This window comes from Salmo trutta, chromosome 27, assembly GCF_901001165.1.
Source record: "Salmo trutta chromosome 27, fSalTru1.1, whole genome shotgun sequence".
Classification (NCBI taxonomy): domain Eukaryota; kingdom Metazoa; phylum Chordata; class Actinopteri; order Salmoniformes; family Salmonidae; genus Salmo; species Salmo trutta.
This window is the reverse complement of record NC_042983.1, coordinates 17,100,375-17,120,124: the sequence shown is the minus strand read 5'-3', so window position 1 is coordinate 17,120,124 and position 19,750 is coordinate 17,100,375. Positions and strand designations below refer to the sequence as shown.

Genomic DNA, 19,750 nt, shown 5'->3' with positions numbered 1-19,750 from the left:
TCTAGCGACTCCTGTGGCGGGTCGGGCGCATGCACACTGTCACAGTCACCAGGTGTACGGTGTTTCCTCCAACACATTGGTGCGGCTGGCTTCCGGGTTAAGTGGACATTGTGTCAAGAAGCAGTGTAGCTTGGCTGGGTCGTGTTTCGGAGGACGCACGGCTCTCGACCTTTGCCTCCCCCGAGTCCGTACGGGAGTTGCAGCGATGGGACAGACTGTAACTACCCAAACAAAGGCAGATTCACATGCAGTGGTTCTAGATAGACTAGTTAGATAGACAGTTAGGACCTGGGGGGGTCTTGCGAGGGAGGATACGTTTCCATGACAGGGTGGCCCTTCACCCCCATTATAATTGAGGTTTCTGGAGACCGAGGTCCTGGATGTGGGGTTGGTTTCTTCTGGGTCCCAGTAGCACTAGGACCTTGAAGCGGTTGGTCTACAGTGGTGGCTGCAGCTGGAGGTGCCACTTATTTGTTCCAGGACATCATTTGTATCTCTGTCAGGAGGGACATACGGCCCTGGAGGGCGGCAGAGCAGAGCAGCACACTCTTCAGCTGTAATTTTAACCCTGAGCACTGAAGATGTAGGCTGAATGTGATCAGTCTTAACAATTCTGCCAGAGTGATTTACTTCAATAAAAACCTGTGGAGAGACTACCACTGTTCAGGATAGGGGTTTATTGCTTTGGTTTAGGTAATGATATGCTACATAAGGACGTATATAGGACTTTATTCAGAATAACCTTGAATAGAAGGAGATACGGCATGGCAAGCGGTACCAGAGTGCCAAGTATAGGACAAAAAGGCTTCTCAACAGTTTTTATCCCCAAGCCATAAGACTCCTGAACAGGTAATCAAATGGCTACCCGGACTATTTGCATTGTGTACTCCCCCCCCAACCCCTCTTTTTACGCTGCTGCTACTCTCTGTTTATCATATACGCATAGTCACTTTAACTATACATTCATGTACATACTACCTCAATTGGGCCGACCAACCAGTGCTCCCGCACATTGGCTAACCGGGCTATCTGAATTGTGTCCCACCACCCGCCAACCCCTCTTTTACGCTATTGCTACTCTCTGTTCATCATATATGCATGGTCACTTTAACCATATCTACATGTACATACTACCTAAATCAGCCTGACTAACCGGTGTCTGTATGTAGCCTCGCTACTTTTATAGCCTCGCTACTGTATATAGCTTTTTACTGTTGTTTTATTTCTTTACCTACCTATTGTTCACCTAATACCTTTTTTGCACTATTGGTTAGAGCCTGTAAGTAAGCATTTCACTGTAAGATCTACACCTGTTGTATTCAGCGCACGTGACAAATAAACTTTGATTTGATTTCAGTTATTTAAATCCTATATCTGGGCTGGTCATTTCAAATCATCAATATAAGACACCTCGCATGGAAAGCTTTGGTTATGACTGGCCATTTGTTTTTGTAATTTGTTCTACAGTCTTTACTTAAGCAATAAGTCCTGAGGAGGTGTTGTATATGGCCAATATACCACGACTAAGGGATGTTCTTATGCAAGACGCAACACGGAGTGCCTGGGTAAAGCCATTAGCCATAGTACTGTGCATTCGGAAAGTATTCAGACCCCTTGACTTTTTCCACATTTTGTTACGTTACAGCCTAATTCTAAAATTGATTAAATAGTTGTTTTTAACCCCCCATCAATCTACACACAATACCCCATTATGACAAAGGAAAAACAGGTTTTTAGAAATTTGAGCAAATATATTAAAAATAAAAAACTGATATCACATTTACATAAGTATTCAGACCCTTTACTTTCAGGTCTCTCCAGAGATGTTCGATCGGGTTCAAGTCTGGGCTCTGACTGGGCCACTCAAGGACATTCAGAGACTTGTCCCAAAGCCACTCCTGCGTTGTCTTGGCTGTGTGCTTAGGGTCATTGTCCTGTTGGAAGGTGAACTTTTGCCCCTGTCTGAGGCTCAGTTCATCTTTCCCTCGATCCTGACTAGTCTCCCAGTCCCTGCCGCTGAAAAACATCCCCACAGAATGATGCTGCCACCACCATGCTACACCGTAAGGATTGTGCCAGGTTTCCTCCAGACGTGACGCTTGGCATTCAGGTCAAAGAGTTCAATTTTGGTTTCATCAGACCAGAAAATCTTCTCATGGTCTGAGAGTCCTTTAGGTGCCTTTTGGCAAACTCCAAGCGGGCTGTCATTTGCCTTTTACTGAGGAGTGGCTTCCGTCTAGCCACTTTACCATAAAGGCCTGATTGGTGGAGTGCTGCAGAGATAGTTGTCCTTCTGGAAGGTTCTCCCATCTCCACAGAGGAACTCTGGAGCTCTATCAGTGACCATCGAGTTCTTGGTCACCTCTCTGACCAAGACCCTTCTCCCCCAATTGCTCTGTTTGGCCAGGTGGCCAGCTCTAGGAAGAGTCTTGGTGGTTACAAACTTCTTCCATTTAAGAATGATGAAGGCCTCTGTGTTCTTGGGGACCTTCAATGCTGCAGACATTTTTTTGGTACCCTTCCCCAGATCTGTGCCTCGACACAATCCTGTCTCTGAGCTCTATGGACAATTCCTTTGACCTCATGGCTTAGTTTTTCCTCTGACATGCACTGTCAACTGTGGGACCTTATATAGATAGGTGTGTGCCTTTCCAAATCATGTTCAATCACCACAGGTGGACTCCAATGAAGTTGAAGAAACATCTCAAGGATGATCAATGGAAACAGGGTGCACCTGAGCTCAATTTCGAGTCTCATAGCAAAGGGTCTGAATGCTTATTTAAATAAGATATTATGTTTTCTTTTTTCTTCTTTTTTTGCAATAATGTCTAAAAACCTGTTTTCACTGGGGTGTTGTGTGGGGTATGGGGTATTAGGGGTATTGTGGCGCAGTGGGGTATTGTGTGTAGATTGATGAGGGAAAAAAAATATTTTAATCTCTTTTAGAATAAGGCTGTAAGGTAATAAAATGTGGAAAAGGGGAAGGGGTCTTAATAATTTACAAATGCACTGTATACAACAAATCCCTGAGGTGCCTTATTGCTATTATAAACTGGTTCCACATTTTTATTAGAACAGTAAAAAGTATTTATTTTGTTATATACATGGTATACTGTCTGATATACCACAGCTTTCAGCCAATCAGCATTCAGGGCTTAAATCAACCAGTTTATAATTAAGCTATAAAGCCGAAGGGGGTGTGGTATATGGCCAATATACCACGGCTAAGGGCTGTATCCAGACACTCTGCGTTGTGTTGTGCATAAGAACAGCCCTTAGCCGTGGTATATTGGTCATTTATACAACGGGTGGGTCTAATCCTGAATGCTGATTGGTTAAAACCACATTCCTGGGCCTCCCGTGTGGCACAGCGGTCTAAGGCACTGCATTGCAGTGCTTGAGGCGTCACTACAGTTCCAGGTTCGATCCAAGGCTGTGTCGCAGCCGGCCGTGACCGGGAGACCCATGAGGCGGGGCAAAAATGGCCCACATCTTCGGTCGCCAGCCCTCGGGCCTAACAACACCCGTGCCAATATATCCACTAAACACCGGCTTCTCGGGCATTATCACTTAAATACCACAAACACCCGAGGTGTCTTATTGCTTATTATAAACTGGTTACCAATGTAATTAGAACAGTAGAAATAAATACCCATGTCAGCCAATCAGCATTCAGGGCTGAAACCATCCAGTTTAAAATTCTGTTTATACTTTTTTGTGCTGTATTCTTGTGTGTTGTTTGCTGTACGCACTCCCTCTCTTTTGCTCTCGCTGTCACTCTTGCTCCTGCTCTCTCAATGGAGGTGCATGTAAACATCATAACAGATTTGCTATTATTAAATCATTCCGCTCTCTCTCCCTGTAGAACGTGTGTGGAATGAGAAGTAGCTGCTGTCAGTCAGAGCCTGTCTATTCAGGCCCATGTGTAGTCCTCAGGAGGAAAGACATTAGTAAATATTTTCTTAACTCTATTTCCTTAAAACTGCTTTGTTGGTTAAGGGTTTGTAAGTAAGCATTTCACGGTTGTATTCGGCATTTCCTAGGACATTTACCGTAATTTCCGGACTATAAGCCGCTACTTTTTTCCCAAGCTTTGAACCTCGCGGCTTAAACAATGACGCGGCTAATATATGGATTTTTCCCGCTTTCAAAAAAAAAAAACACATTCTGTGACGTGCTCAGTTTTTTTGCGGCATGAAGCTTTCATTAGACCAATGAAATTGCCGAACGGGTTAAGGTCAAACAACTTTTTTGTTTACTGTTTAGATTAAATCGAGCGCGCTCAAACTTCCCATCATTCTGATTACGGTAGTCATTTTGTCACCTTCATCATGGCAAAGGCACGGAGAAATGCATATGATGCAGCTTTCAAGTTGATGGCGATTGATCTGGCTGTTGGAAAAGGAAATAGAGCTGCTGCACGGGAGCTTGGTCTGGAGCAATGACTTTCTTGGTAGGCTACTGTTTACTGCTAATTTTTTATTTTTTGTTACAAGCCGTGTTTTGTTAAAGCCTATTTATTTTTGTTACAAGCCGTGTTTCGTTAAAGCCTATTTATTTTTGTTACAAGCCGTGTTTCGTTAAAGCCTGTGTAAATTTGTTTCAATGTACCGGTAGGCACCTGCGGCTTATAGACATGTGCGGCTTATTTATGTTCAAAATAATATATATTTTTTAATTCAGTGGGTACGGCTTATATTCAGGTGCGCTCAATAGTCCGGAAATTACGGTACGCCTTTCCTAAGCACGCCTTTCCTACGCACTTCTAAGATGGCGCCGACAGAGATGGTTGCATCGCTTCAGGTCCTTAGGAAACTATGCAGTAATTTGTTTTTTCATGTATTATTTCTGACATTGTTAGCACAGAAAATCTTAAGTGTTATTACATACAGCCGGGAAGAACTATTGGATATAAATGCTACGTCAACTTACCAACATTACGACCAGGAATATGACTTTCCCGAAGCGGATCCTTTGTTTGGACCTCCACCCTGGACATTGGATCTAATCCCAGAGGCCGACCCAAAACAACTTCGTCGCTGCAGGAGAGGCAGACGGAGTGGCCTCCTGGTCAGACTTAGAAGGCGAGCACACCATCCACCACTTCCGAGCATATTACTCGCCAATGTCCAATCTCTAGACAACAAGGTGGGTGAAATTAGGGCATGAGTTGCCTTCCAGAGAGACATCAGAGATTGTAACATTCTCTGTTTCACGGAAACATGGCTCACTCGGGACATGTTGTCAGAGTCGGTACAGCCACCTGGGTTCTTCACGCATCACGCCGACAGAAACAAACATCTCTCTGGTAAGAAGGGCGGGGGTGTATGCCTTATGATTAACAACTCATGGTGTATTCATAACAACATACAGGAACTCAAATCCTTTTGTTCACCTGACCTTATAATTCCTTACAATCAAATGCCATCCACATTATCTCCTAAGAGAATTCTCATCGATTATAGTCACTGCCGTGCATATCCCCCCCAAGCAGATACCTCAACGGCCCTGAAAGAACTTCACTGGACTCTATGTAAACTGGAAACCATATATCCTGAGGCTGTATTTATTATAGCTGGGGATTTTAACAAAGCTAATCTGAGAACAAGGCTACCTAAATTTTACCAGCATATTGAATGCGCGACAAGATCTGGTAGCATTCTTGACCATTGCTACTCTAAATTCCACGATGGATACAAGGCCCTCCCTTCGGAAAATCTGACCATGACTCCATCAAGATTGCTTCGATCACGTGGACTGGGATATGTTCCGCATAGCCTCAGACAACAACATTGGCGCATACGCTGACTCGGTGAGTGAGTTTATTAGCAAGTGCACCGGAGATGTTGTACCCACTGTGACTATTAAAACATTCCCTAACCAGAAACCGTGGCTTGATGGCAGGATTCGCGCAAAACTGAAAGCGCGAACCACCACTTTTTATCATGGCAAGGCGACTGGAAACATGATCGAATACAAACAGTGTAGTTATTCCCTCCGCAAGGCAACCAAACAAGCAAAGCGTCACTATAGAGACAAAGTAGAGTTGCAATTCAATGGCTCAAACACGAGACGTATGTGGCAGGGTCTAAAGACGATCACGGATTACAAAAAGAAAACCAGCCCTGTTGTGAACATTGACACCTTGCTTCCAGACAAATTAAACAACTTCTTTGCTCACTTTGAGGACAATACAGTGACACAGCCCACTACCAAAGCCGGTGGGCACTCCTTCTCCGTGGCCAACGTGAGTAAAACATTTAAACGTGTTAACCCTCGCAAGGCTGCCGGCCCAGACGGCATCCCTAGCCGCATCCTCAGAGCATGCGCAGACCAGCTGGCTGGTGTGTTTACAGACATATTCAATCGATCCCTATCCCAGTCTGTTGTCCCCGCATGCTTCAAGATGGCCACCATTATTCCTATTCCCAAGAAAGCTTAAGTAACTGAACTAAATGACTATCGCCCCGTAGCACTCACTTCTGTCATCATGATGTGCTTTGAGAGACTAGTTAAGGATCGTATCACCTCCACCCTACCTGATACCCTAGACCCACTCCAATTTGCTTACCACTTCAATGGGTCCACAGACGATGCAATCGCCATCACACTGCACACTGCCCTATCCCATCTGGACAAGAGGAATACTTATGTAAGAATGCTCTTCATTGACTACAGCTCAGCATTCAACACCATAGAACCCTCCAAATTCATCATTAAGCTCGAGACCCTGGGTCTCGACCCCGCCCTGTGCAACTGGGTCCTGGACTTTCTGATGGGCCGCCCCCAGGTGGTGAAGGTAGGAAACAACATCTCAATTCCACTGATCCTCAACACTGGGGCCCCACAAGGATGCCTTCCCAGCCCTTTCCTGTACTCCCTGTTCACCCATGACTACGTGGCCATGCACGCCTCCAACTCAATCAAGTTTGCAGATAACACTACAGTGGTAGGCTTGATTACCAACAACGTTGAGACGACTTACAGGGAGGAGGTGAGGGCCCTCGGAGTGTGGTGCCAGTAAAATAACCTCTCACTCAACGTCAACAAAACAAAGGAGATGAGCAGAGGGAACACTCCCTCATCCACATCGACAGGACAGTAGTGGAGAAGGTGGAAAGTTTTTAGTTCCTCGGCGTACACATCACGGACAAACTGAAATGGTCCACCCACACAGACAGCGTGGTGAAGAAGGTGCAACAGCCTTTACATTTGTGTGTATAAGGTAGTCGTTGTGATTTTGTTAGATTACTTGTCGGAACTAGAAGCACAAGCATTTCGCGACACTCGGATTAACATCTGCGAACCGTGTGTATGTGACCAATAAAATTTGATTTGATATTTGGTATTCAGACTTACCTTATTCAGTCGTGTAACACACTCTGCAGGTGTGGCTACCTTGCACGCTTTGAATAAATGTATGTGTCTATATGCAAATATGTAACTGCTGAAGACCTTCCCAACTGATGGCCAACAGATTTTTTCATGGGGTTTTCATTCAATAGGGTTTTCAGTACATTTATCATTAAATCAATTAAGGTGTATTGTTTAGTTGTACATTTTGTCGATAGACAAATACAATGTGCTTGCATGACACTGTGGGTTCTCTCTCTTTTCCCCCCCCTTTTTTTTCTTTGTGCTTGTAGATCCATTTTTTGATAAGCTCTGTTTACATATGAATCTTAATGTTAATATATTATAACATGAATGAAAATGACATATATATATGGATGTTGCCAAAAAAAATATTGGTAAATGTTTAATTAATATGGAAATGACTAAAAGTAACTCCACTACATGTAACTGTTATTCTTATCTGCATTACCGTGAAATGTTTACTTACAAGCCCTTAACCAACAATGCAGTTTTAAGTAAATAGAGTTAATTACTAAATAAACTAAAGTTTAAAAAAGTTACACAATAAAATAACAATAATGAGGCTAAATACAGGGGTACCGGTATCGAGTCAATGTGTCGGGTTACAGGTTCGTAGAATAGTAGAATATAATATTTAGTAGGTTATTTCGAGGGAAGGTGTTCAGAATATTATAGATCAATGAAAGAAAGCTAGCTAAATATATGCATATTACTCTCCTTTTCAGCACCAATTGGTAGATTTAAAAATACTCTGATGTTGTAGATTATTTAAGGTTAGGAAAGTATTTCTGAATCATAAAAAACTGGTTTGTAGAGCCTTTACACACTAAATATATTAATTAATCAAAAATACAGTGGTTTGATTAATCCTGAAAGTTGCCACATTCATTTCTTCAACCCATGGTAATGTTGGAAGATTAGTGTACAAACGTGTAGAATTATAATAGGAAGAAAAGTGTACAATAGTAGGCTATACCCTCGTCTGTTGCCTGCTCTAACTATGGCACTGTGTGATGACACCGCCAAGTATTGCGCCATGTGTTGGCTTCAAACTGTTACGACTTGGTCAGCGCTCTGCTCCATAACGATTTAATTAGCCTACATTTCAACTGTTACTAATGATACTCAGCAACAACCACACCGCCGTGACCGCGTTTACAGAGGAAGCAAATGAAGGTAAACGAAACAATGTAATTAAATGGAATGATAATGTAGGCTATACCAAATGAAGGGAACTAACAGTAAATTAGCAGTTGAATATGTATGTATGTTTATTAGGCCTACTGACTGTCGATTTCTGTTATTGGCTAATATTGAACATGATAGAAATAGGAAACCGAGAAACTCGGGGTAGCCTATAATTAAGACATTCGAGAGTGCCCATCCCTGCGAGTTTAAAGGCCGTACAATTTAAATTCTGCCAAGTGGCACAGCATTTCATAAACTTTACTGTGGGAAAGTTGATATGTTGATATGCTTCAGTTTTCACATTTCACATTTACTGCCATTTCACGATTAAAAGGTAAAATAGATCTAAAACAAGTGTCATTTATATTTACAATTCCCTTATCCAAACTGATGACTCATTTACCTGGCTCTTATCAATAGCTATTATGAAGGTGTAAATTACAGTGCATAGAGAATGGTGTTATTTCCAGCGAAAAGAATTAGATGCTTTTTCCACTTGGAACCGGTAGGTTCGCAAGACCTTATTCATAGTTTCCTTGCGCGTAAAGGTGGTGGAATTTTTCGGGAATTACGTCAAGGTCATAATATGTCGTATCTGTAGACACAACTCAGCCACACCTTCATTGATTCGATCACCCCAAACGAATAGCTGGTGAATTGCATGCTATTCTCATGTTTAAATTCAAGGTCGGAATACACGTAGAGAGAAAAGTGCATCAAAGTGAATAAATGAAACGGCAAAACAGATATGTATGGGAATACCATCAAATAAATGGCAACCTTCTGGACTGTCGCCTCATATGAAACATTAGCTCATTAATCCAAAATGCTGGGATATAGAACCAACGTTTTAGCTTCACTGTCCAAATACATACGCAGGGGAGTGTAGGTATAAAATACCATTCCTTTACTTGTTAGTTACTGTGATTGCCTTTTTCCCCAATAATGTTCACAATTTCATATTTTCTTACTTTCTGTATTGCTCACTAGCAGTCATACTACCACTACCTCCCCTATACTCCCTTTTCAGTCATCCAGCATTTCTTTCCAGACCTCATTCCTCCATTGGCTGCTGATAGTTATCTCTAGCTGTATGTGAAAGCGGCCATCGGGACTGTGACAGCTAGCCGAGTGCACAGCACGTGTCATCTTGGCGTGGAGAGAGACGGAGAGGCAGAGGAAGAGCGTAGGGTAATTTTAGGTATAGAATTAGATAGACAGAGAAAATGACAGAGAAGAGGCAAAATAGAGGATAATAAATAACGGAGATACAGTGTGTGTGAGATGGAGACGAACAATAACGGCAGATGAGGCGGTGGAAGTAAAATGGAAGATAAGGAGTCGGAAGAGCGGGGTTAAGGCATGGTAAATGAGATGGGACCAGAGGATATGTGTACAAATGGGAAAGGAACAAACATGAGATGGGCTACTGTATATGCACGGTTGACAGACATTAGATGTTGTCATCGTAGGTACTGTCCAGCCTGCCTGACTCATCCCCAGTCAGCGCTGCTCGTTTTGTACCCACCCTCTCCCACGTGTGCCGAATCACCAGACACCCCCCTCCGCATTCCCCCACAAAAACACCATATGTGGACTATAGGCATGTGCCCAGGGACCAAGCTATTGGCCCACATACAAAACAAAATGTTACCATGCATGTACAGCTCAGGGGGACTTGTCACGTGAGTTGAACTGACCTCCAGGAGCTGTAGCTCCACTATCAGCTCTGCATCAAGGTCACAACCCTGCCTCCAGAAGGTCTTGTAACATATTTTAAGAGCAGATAACAGAAAGTATTCACACCACTTGAATTTTTCCACATTTTGTTGTGTTACGAAGTGGGATTAAAATGTATTTAATTGTACATTGTTTTGTAAATGATCTACACAAAATACTCTGCAATGTCAAAGTGGAAGAATTATATATATACACTACTGGTCAAAAGTTTTAGAACACCTACTCATACACGGGTTTTTCTTTATTTTGACTATTTTCTACATTGTAGAATAATAGTGAAGACATCAAAATGATGAAATTACACAAATGGAATCATGTAGTAACCAAAAAAGTGTTAAACAAATCAAAATATATTTGATATTTGAGGTTCTTCAAATAGACACCTTTTACCTTGATGACAGCTTTGCACGCTCTTGGCATTCTCTCTACCAGCTTCACCTGGAATGCTTTTCCAACAGTCTTGAAGGAATTCCCATGCTTTTCCTTCACTCTGCGGTCCGACTCATCCCAAACCATCTCAATTTGGTTGAGGTCGGGGGATTGTGGATGCCATGTCATCTGATGCAGCACTCCATCACTCTCTTTCTTGGTAAAATAGCCCTTACACAGACTGGAGGTCTGTTGGGTCATTGCCCTGTTGAAAAACAAATGAAACTCCCACTAAGCCCAAACCAGATGGAATGGCATATCACTGCAGAATGCTGTGGTAGCCATGCTGGTTAAGTGTGCCTTGAAGTCTAAATAAATCACTGACAGTGTCACCAGCAAAGCATCCCTATACCATAACACCTCCTCCTCCATGCTTTATGGTGGGAAATACACATGCAGAGATCATCTGTTCACCCACACCACGTCTCACACGGACATGGCTGTTGGAACCAAAAATCTCAAATTTGGACTCCAGACCAAAGGGCAAATTTCCACTGGTCTAATGTCCGTTGCTTGTGTTTCTTGATGTCCTTTAGTAGTTGTTTCTTTGCAGCAAATCGACCATGAAGGCCTGATTCACGTAGTCTCCTCTGAACAGTTGATGTTGAGATGTGTCTGTTACTTGAACTCTGTGAAGCATTTATTTTGGGCTGCAATTTCTGAGGCTGGTAACTCTAATGAATTTATCCTCTGCAGCAGAGGTAACTCTGGATCTTCCATTCCTGTGGCAGTCCTCATGAGAGCCAGTTTCATCATAGCACTTGATGGTTTTTGCGACTGCACTTGAAGAAACAAAGTTCTTGAAATTTTCCCTATTGACTGATCTTCATGTCTTAAAGTAATGAATGACTGTCATTTCTCTTTGCTTATTTGAACAGTTCTTGCCATAATATGGACATGGTCTTTTACCAAACAGGGCTATCTTCTGTATACCACCCCTACCTTGTGTCACGTCCTGACCATAGTAAGTTGTTATTTTCTATGGTAGAGTAGGTCAGGGCGTGACAGGGGGTGTTTGTCTATGTTTTGTATTTCTATGTTCAGTTTCTAGTTTTGTATTTCTATGTTGGTTTTGTTTGGTATGATCTCCAATTAGAGGCAGCTGGTTGTCGTTGTCTCTAATTGGAGGTCATATTTAAGCTGATGTTTGTCCCACCTGTTTTTGTGGGTGATTCATTTTTGAGTAGTATTATTTTCTCTGCGTCACGGTTTGTTTTGTTATTCTAGTATCGCAACGTTTCACGGAATAAATAAATATGTGGAACTACAACCATGCTGCATTTTGGTCCGATCCTTTCGACAACCGTGACACCTTGTCACAACGCAACTGATTGGCTCAAATGCATTAAGAAGGAAAGAAATTCCACAAATTAACTTTTAACAAGGCACACCTGTTAATTCAAATGCATTCCATGTGACTACCTTATGAAGCTGGTTGAGACAATTCCAACCAATATTCCACAATATTTATCCATAATTCATTTTAAAATTTTTCAAGCTCTGTCAAGTTTGTTCTTAATCATTGCTAGACAGCCATATTCAAGTCTTGCCATAGATTTTCTAAAAGTAAAAAAATTTAACTAGGCCACTCAGGAACATTAAATGTCGTCTTGGTAAGCAACTGTATATTTGGCCTTGTGTTTTAGGTTATTGTACTGTTGAAAGGTTAATTTGTCTCCTCGTGTCAGAACCAAGTTTCCTCTAGGATTTTGCCTGTGCTTAGCTCTGTTTCGTTTCTTTTTATAAAAAACTCCCTAGACCTTACCAATGACAAGCATACCCATAACATGATGCAGCCACCAACATGCTTGAAAATATGAAGGTTGTACTCAGTGATGTGTTGTGTTGGATTTGCCCCAAACATAATGCTTTGTATTCAGGAAAAAAGTTATTTCCTTTGCCACATTTTTTTGCAGTATTACTTTAGTGCCTTATTGCAAACATGGTGCATGTTTTGGAATATTTGTATTCTATATAGGCTTCCTTCTTTTCACTCTGTAATTTATGTTAGTATTGTGGAGTAATCCATCCTCAGTTATCTTCTTTCACAGCCATTAAACTGCAACTGTTTTAAAGTCACCATTGGCCTCATTGTGAAATCCCTAAGCGGTTTCCTTCCTCTCCAGCAACTGAGTTAGAAAGGGCGCCTGTATCTTTGTAGAGACTGTTGTATATTGATACACCATCCAAAGTGTAATTAATAACTGCACCATGCTCAAAGGGATATTCAATGTCTGCTTTTTTGTTGTTGTTGACCCATCTACCAATAGGTGCCCTTTTTTGCAAACCATTGAAAAACCTCGCTGGTCTTTGTGGTTGAATCTGTGCTTGAAATTCACTGCTCGACTGAGGGATCTTACAGATAATTTTATGTGTGGGGTACAGATATGAGGTAGTCATTTAAAAATCATGTTCAACACTATTATTACACACAGAGTCCATGCAATTTATTATGTGACTTGTTAAGTACATTTTTACTCCTGAACTTATTTAGGCTTGCCATAACAAAAGGGTTATTGACTACTTATTGACTCAACACATTTCAGCTTTTCATTTTTTATTAATTAGTTAACATTTCTAAAAACCTATTTCCAAATTATGGGGTATTGTGTGTAAATCCGTGACACAAAATCTAAATGAATCTAAATGTCACGCCCTGACCAGGTGAACTCTGCTATTTTGGTCAGGGTGTGGCATTTCTATGGTTTATTTTCTATGTTTTGGTTATAGCCTTTCTTTGTTTTATTTCTATGTTGGGCTCGGGGTGATTTCCCAATCAGACAGCTGTCGCTTGTTATGTCTGATTGGGAATCACATTTAAGTTCCTTTTCCCCCCACGATGTTTGTGGGTTGGTGCCTCTTTTGTTTGAGCAAGTTAACGGTTCGTCTATTCGTTGTCTGTTTTGGTAACGTGTTTATTTGTGTCTAAATAAACATGTGTTCGCTCCCAGCTGCGTTTTGGTCCGCTTCCTTATCACCCGACGACGAGCGTTACACTAAATTAACATAATAACCCTTTTTGGTTCCAGGTAGAACCCCTTTTCTGTTCTATGAAGAACCCTTTCCACAGAAGGTTCTACCTGGAACTAAAAAGGCTTGTACCTGGAACCAAAAAGGGTTCTTGTCTTCTAAGATTGTTCTGTTACACTGCACTGGCATTTGCTTGTGATATAGGTACAGTATAGTGTCAGTACTTTCAGATATACCTTATAGAGGGTGAGGTGATGTTGTGTTGAATGGATGCCCAGCAGTCTTGGCAGTCAAGAGGTGCCCTCCTTATATCTCCTGGTCCAGTCGGAGAGATGGCGTCTCTCCTCACGTCTCTGTCTCCCAACCACAGTGGTTGAGTTATGTGCATGGCCAGTGTCCCAGACTTGTCATGAGTCACCTCTCTCAGGCCTAGGGGCACTCACAGGCCTGAGGCTGGCTCATACTCCACGTGCCCCCCCCCCCCCTCTCAGTTGTTATTACCATGCTATCAGGTTGTGTTGCTGCAGACCCTACAGTGGTTTCTGTGACTTGTGTCTATCAGGTGTTCTGAGCTGATATGAACTGTCTCTGCGTCTCCGTGGTTACCGGGGGAATGACAGACGAGGTGGCTCAGGTACAAAGAGAGCTGCTGAGATAAGCCACACCCTGGCTTGTTCTCCTCATTCTATTTCTGAGTTGGTCCAAGAGCTGTGAAGTGTAGGAGGGTATAAATAAGAGTGTGAAATGGGTCACCCCTCCTTTGCACTCTTTCTCTCCTGTTTCTACCTCCTCTGCTCATCACCTGCTGCGTCTCTCCCTCTCCTCCCCACCCACTTCCTCTTATTCCCCTCGATGCTCTGCTCTCATTAAACACCTCCACCCTTCTCTCTCTCTCACTGTCTCTCTTCCCTCTCTCTCTCTCTCTCTCTTTCTTAATTACCTGTTTCAGATGCTCTCAGTCGCCCACGAGAGGGCAGACAGCCAAACACTCAGGGCTGGCATTATGCTGCCAGAGCAGTCTAGGAATGTGGGGAATGTGAACTGCTCAATCACTTGAACAGCTGAGTCAATGAGAGCACATGATAACCCTCCCCACCCTCACCAGACATTTGGAACTTTTGTCTCCGATTGCTTCTTTAACATCTAGTCTGTCTCTACTGCGTGGCACACTGATGGAATATGGTGAACATGGCTTTCCCCTGCTATTGTTTTTCAGTGAGCTTCTGGGAGATGGATCCAGACAACCAGAACCAAAGCCAGCCCCACCCTGAGAACCCATCTGGACTATCAGAGGTTTTAACCCCCACTCCAGCAGCACCTTCAGGCACAGAAACGCCAACCTCTGAACCCTGCGCCAATACTCCTGCTCCTCAAACATCAGTCCCAGCCCGGCCTCGACGGCCTCAGAGGACCCCCAGAGTAGAGGGCTCTGTAGACGTCTGTGAGCCCAAACCTGACCCCACAGAGGCTAACCAGGACAGATCCACTCCTGATGCTCCAGCTGGGGCCAGCCGTCATAAGCCCCTGCGGCCTGGAGCAGCCAAGCCCCCTGGGGGGCCTGGAGAGCCAGTGGGGTACACTGAAACCACTCTGAAGGCTGGCCCTAAAGTCCCAGGCCACCCCCCAGGGGCCCGGAACCCCATCTCAATGAGGGCAGCCTCAGTGCCCCAGCCACCGTCCTCCAGGCCTATACCTCCCCACCTCAACCCTCATGCCCAGAGGGCCTTCTCCGTGTCGGGCACCGCGGACACACAGGCCCAGGTGGTAGAAGACTTCAGGTGAGCTCCAGGCTCTGTGTGTTATCTGTCCAATCCAGCTTTCACTACTGCACAATTGTTTTTTTTAAACATGAACAGAAAATGCTTTTTAAGAGCAGGCTTCAGACCTTCAGTGTTGTGGGGGCACAGTCATTTGTCAATACATAGCCCTAAGCACCATAGTAAAGGCTGCAGTGGCATGTATCCAACTAAACTTTTACTGGGGTGTAGTTTCCCATTTACAAAGTGAAAGGGGCAGGAAACTGATTGACTACTGTACATACCACCAGAGTACAGCCAGAGGGGAATAAGTTCCTGGTTTAGTGACTACTTCTTAAGGTCTCTTCCTCCTCTCTTAACTCAAGCTCAACTCAAGTCAGTGGTTGTTTCTCAATATGCGTTCTACCGTGCTCCACACTCTCATGCTCCAAGTGTATTCTCCAAGGACGTTCTCTTGAGTACATTCTTGTGAGGATGAGAGTGTGGAGAACGCATTAAACATTACATTTGAGAAGCACTCGCACTTCCCCTACTGTATTAGCTAACGCTGCATCTCCCCATTCACTGAACCTTTTTCCAGCCAGGACAATGGAAACAAAAAAGACAAAACAAGATATACACAAAGCAAATGTTTTACTTCATAATTATCAGCTAGATATATGTGAATCTTTGTAATCTAGCTAGCCAGCTTATACTAATATTATGCAAGGTACAGTAGATGTCAATTCTTCGTAGGTAGCTAGCTAACAATTATTTGTGGCTAGCTAGCTATGGATTTACCCATTCACTGAACCTTCCTTCTAGCCAGGACAATGGATATAGAGACGAAAAAAGATATACACAAAGCAAACGTTTTACTTCATAACTATCAGCTAGCTAGCTATATGTGAATCATAATAATGAAGCTAACCAGATAGTATAACAGGCAAAAATGACCTAAAACCAATGTTATCCAAGGTAGATGATAATTCTTTGTGGGTAGCTAGCTAACAATTCTTTGTGGCTATCTGGCTAGCTAACAGAAGTAACTATTGACTTACTATGGGCTTGCGACCTATGCACACTACAATGGGTATTGTAGGCATGTAACCTTGACAAAATTAACACAGCATGTAATTATTAATGTATCAAGATAAAATAGTGTAGTCAGGTAACATACAGTGCATTCGGAAAGTATTCAGACCCCTTCCCTTTTTCCACATTTTGTTACATTACAGTCTTATTCTAAAATGGATTAAACTAATTTATTTCCTCATCAATCTCCAAACAATACCCCATCAGGACAAAGTGACAACAGGTAATTAAAAAAAATAAAAAAATAAAACAGAAATACCTTATTTACATAAGTATTCAGACCCTTTGCCAATATACTTGAAATTGAGCTCAGGTGCATTCTGTTTCCATTGATCATCCTAGAGATGTTTCTACAACTTGTTTGGAGTCCACCTGTGGTAAATTCAATTGATTGGACATGATTTGGAAAGGCACACACCTGTCTATATAAGGTCCCACAGTTGACAGTGCATGTCAGAGGTCGAAGGAATTGTCCATAGCACTCCGAGACAGGATTGTGTCGAGGAACAGATCTGGGGAAGGGTACCAAAAAATGTCTACAGCATTGAAGGTCCCCAAGAACACAGTGGCCTCAATCATTCTTAAAGTTTGCAACCACCAAGACTCTTCCTAGAGCTGGCCACCTGGCCAAACTGAGAAATCGGGGGAGAAGGACCTTAGTCGGGGGAGGTGACCAAGAACACGATGGTCACTCTGACAGAGCTCCAGATTTCTTCTGTGGAGATGGGAGAATCTTCCAGAAGGACAACCATCTCTGCAGCACTCCACCAATCAGACCTTTATGGTAGAGTGGTCAGGCGGAAGCCACTCCTCAGTACAAGGCACATGAAAGCCCGCTTGGAGTTTGCCAAAAGGCACCTAAAGGACTCTGACTATGACAAACAAGATTCTCTGGTCTGATGAAACCAAGATTGAAGTATTTGGCCTGAATGCCAAGCGTCACGTCTGGAGGAAACCTGGCACCATCCCTACTGTGAAGCATGATTGTGGCAGCATCATGCTGTGGGGATGTTTTTCAGCGGCAGGGACTGGGAGACTAGTCAGGATCGAGGGAAAGATGAACGGAGCAAAGTACAGAGAGATCATTGATGAAAACCTGCTCCAGAGCGCTCAGGACCTCAGACTGGGGTAAAGGTTCACCTTCCAACAGGACAATGACCCTAAGCAAACAGCCAAGACATCGCAGGAGTGGCTTTGGGACAAGTCTCTGAATGTCCATGAGTGGCCCAGCCAGTGCCCGGACTTGAACCCGATCAAACATCTCTGGAGAGACCTGAAAGTATTTGTGCAGCAATGCTCCCCATCCAACCTGACAAAGCTTGAGAGGATCTGCAGAGAAGAATGGGAGAAACTCCTCAAATACAGCTATGCCAAGCTTGTAGCGTTATACCCAAGAAGACTCGAGGCTGTAAACACTGCCAAAGGTGCTTCAACAAAGTACTGAGTAAAGGGTCTGAATGCTTATGTAAATGTCATATTTAATTTTAGTTTTTTTGAAAACAATTCTAAAAACCTGTTTTTTGCTTCATCATTATGGGGTATTGTGTGTAGATTGATGAAGGGGGAAAAACAATTTAATTCATTTAAGAATAAGGCTGTGATGTACCAACATGTGGGAAAAGTGAAGGGGTTGAATAATTTCCGAATGCACTGTGTGAGATGTGGATAGGCAGTCGGAGTGTATTTTCTCTCGCTTTAGCTAAAATAATGATCTGTTGTTTCAAGAAAATGTGCTTACTTTTAACGTGGTTGCGTCATATTTTTTTGCATACTTTCCGTTGAAGCTTGCACCGATGCATGCTTCAAGATATGTACAAGATATGTACAAACGGAGTACTCATTCGAGAAGTGCCCTCCGTGGTCCGTTTTGCATTCATTGATTTGGACTCATTCTCCGGCCCTACCATGCTCCAATTTGTGTGCTGGGAGCACAGTAGCATGTTGAGAAACACCGTCTTTGCCACTGAAACTATGAAATCGAGAGGCTATAACAGTCAGCAGTCCCACTCTGTGTTGCTTTTGTGTTATTTTCTACTCACAGCACAGACCCAGTGTCCCGAGGCTTTATCAGAGCTCTCTGCTAACCTCTCTCATTTATGATGCTAATTAAGCTAATGGAGAGAGTGGATAATCAGAAAATCAATAGAATTATATCAGAGAAAGACTTTGTATGTGTACTGTATGTTAAATGTATGAGGATGTGCCCACCCAAGTCCTGAAATATGAATTAAATGTTCTGCAGTTCATTAAGAATCTGTTGCCTAATGATTTGGTTACGGATTGAACCAAGCTTCTATTGATTGTGAGTTTCTGTGTTCGTCTCTATGATAGAGTGCACATAATCACATGGAATGTGGGCGGTGCCATGCCGCCAGATGACATCACTGCCCTGCTGGGATTGCACGTTGGGGATGGAAACACAGACATGTATATCATTGGGTGAGCTTTTCCCAGGTGGCAGTCAGCCAACCATCTCCCCATTGCCAACTATTCCAGAAGACCTCTTGTCCCTTATATCCATCCCCCTTCGATATACAGTCCTCTAGGTTATGAGTGGTTGGGTTTACTGTTAAACAACATTGATCCATCTATCTAGCTCCCTTTAGTTGTGTTTCTGTTTCCCCCTACATATTTATTCTTGTTGCAGTCCTTTCCCTCTCTCTCTCTCCCTCCTCACCTATCTTTATCTCTCTCCCTATGGCCTCCATATAACGACTGTGTGTGTAACTGCTGCTCTCTCAGGCTACAGGAAGTCAACTCCATGATCAACAAAAGGCTGAAAGACGTTCTCTTCACAGACCAATGGAGTGATGCCTGCATGGAGAGACTAAGCCCCTTCGGATACATACTGGTCAGTAAAGGGTTGACACAGAGACAAGCATGCTTATGCACAAGCACACTAACACATACACCACATGGTTGTGGTAAACACACAGAAGATAATTAACTACAGAACAAACAAATGGAGCTCATGTTATAAACATTTGTGGAAACTGTTTTGAAATGCAAGTGCAGTGTGAGCCAGTTTCGGCACTCTCTGTGCTCATATCTCTCCCAATGCATGCGAGATAATATGCTAGGGCATAATGGAGCGTGGGGTGCTGACTACAATCAAGCGTGCAGTGTTGGTTTATCTGTTATCTTCCTCTGTCTGCCAGGCTCTCATACAACACACACACACTCTCTCGCTCTCTCTGTCTCTCTCTGTCTCTCTC

The 19,750-nt window shown here is 43.1% G+C and overlaps 1 protein-coding gene across 3 annotated transcripts in view; it reads left to right on the top strand.

Annotated features, from left to right (window-relative positions):
* Positions 1-19,750, top strand: part of LOC115164460 (phosphatidylinositol 4,5-bisphosphate 5-phosphatase A-like) — a 45,605-nt gene that overhangs the window by 5,762 nt on the left and 20,093 nt on the right. For 2 of the 3 annotated variants that reach the window (XM_029716975.1, XM_029716976.1), the window contains exons 2-4: positions 14,921-15,482; positions 18,867-18,974; positions 19,278-19,386. In XM_029716975.1, the coding sequence (XP_029572835.1) occupies positions 14,935-15,482; positions 18,867-18,974; positions 19,278-19,386 (765 nt within the window). In that variant the 5' untranslated portion in view covers positions 14,921-14,934. Of the gene's footprint in view, positions 1-8,400; positions 8,554-14,920; positions 15,483-18,866; positions 18,975-19,277; positions 19,387-19,750 lie in introns of those variants that run through there. The other variant, XM_029716974.1, reaches the window with a different exon arrangement.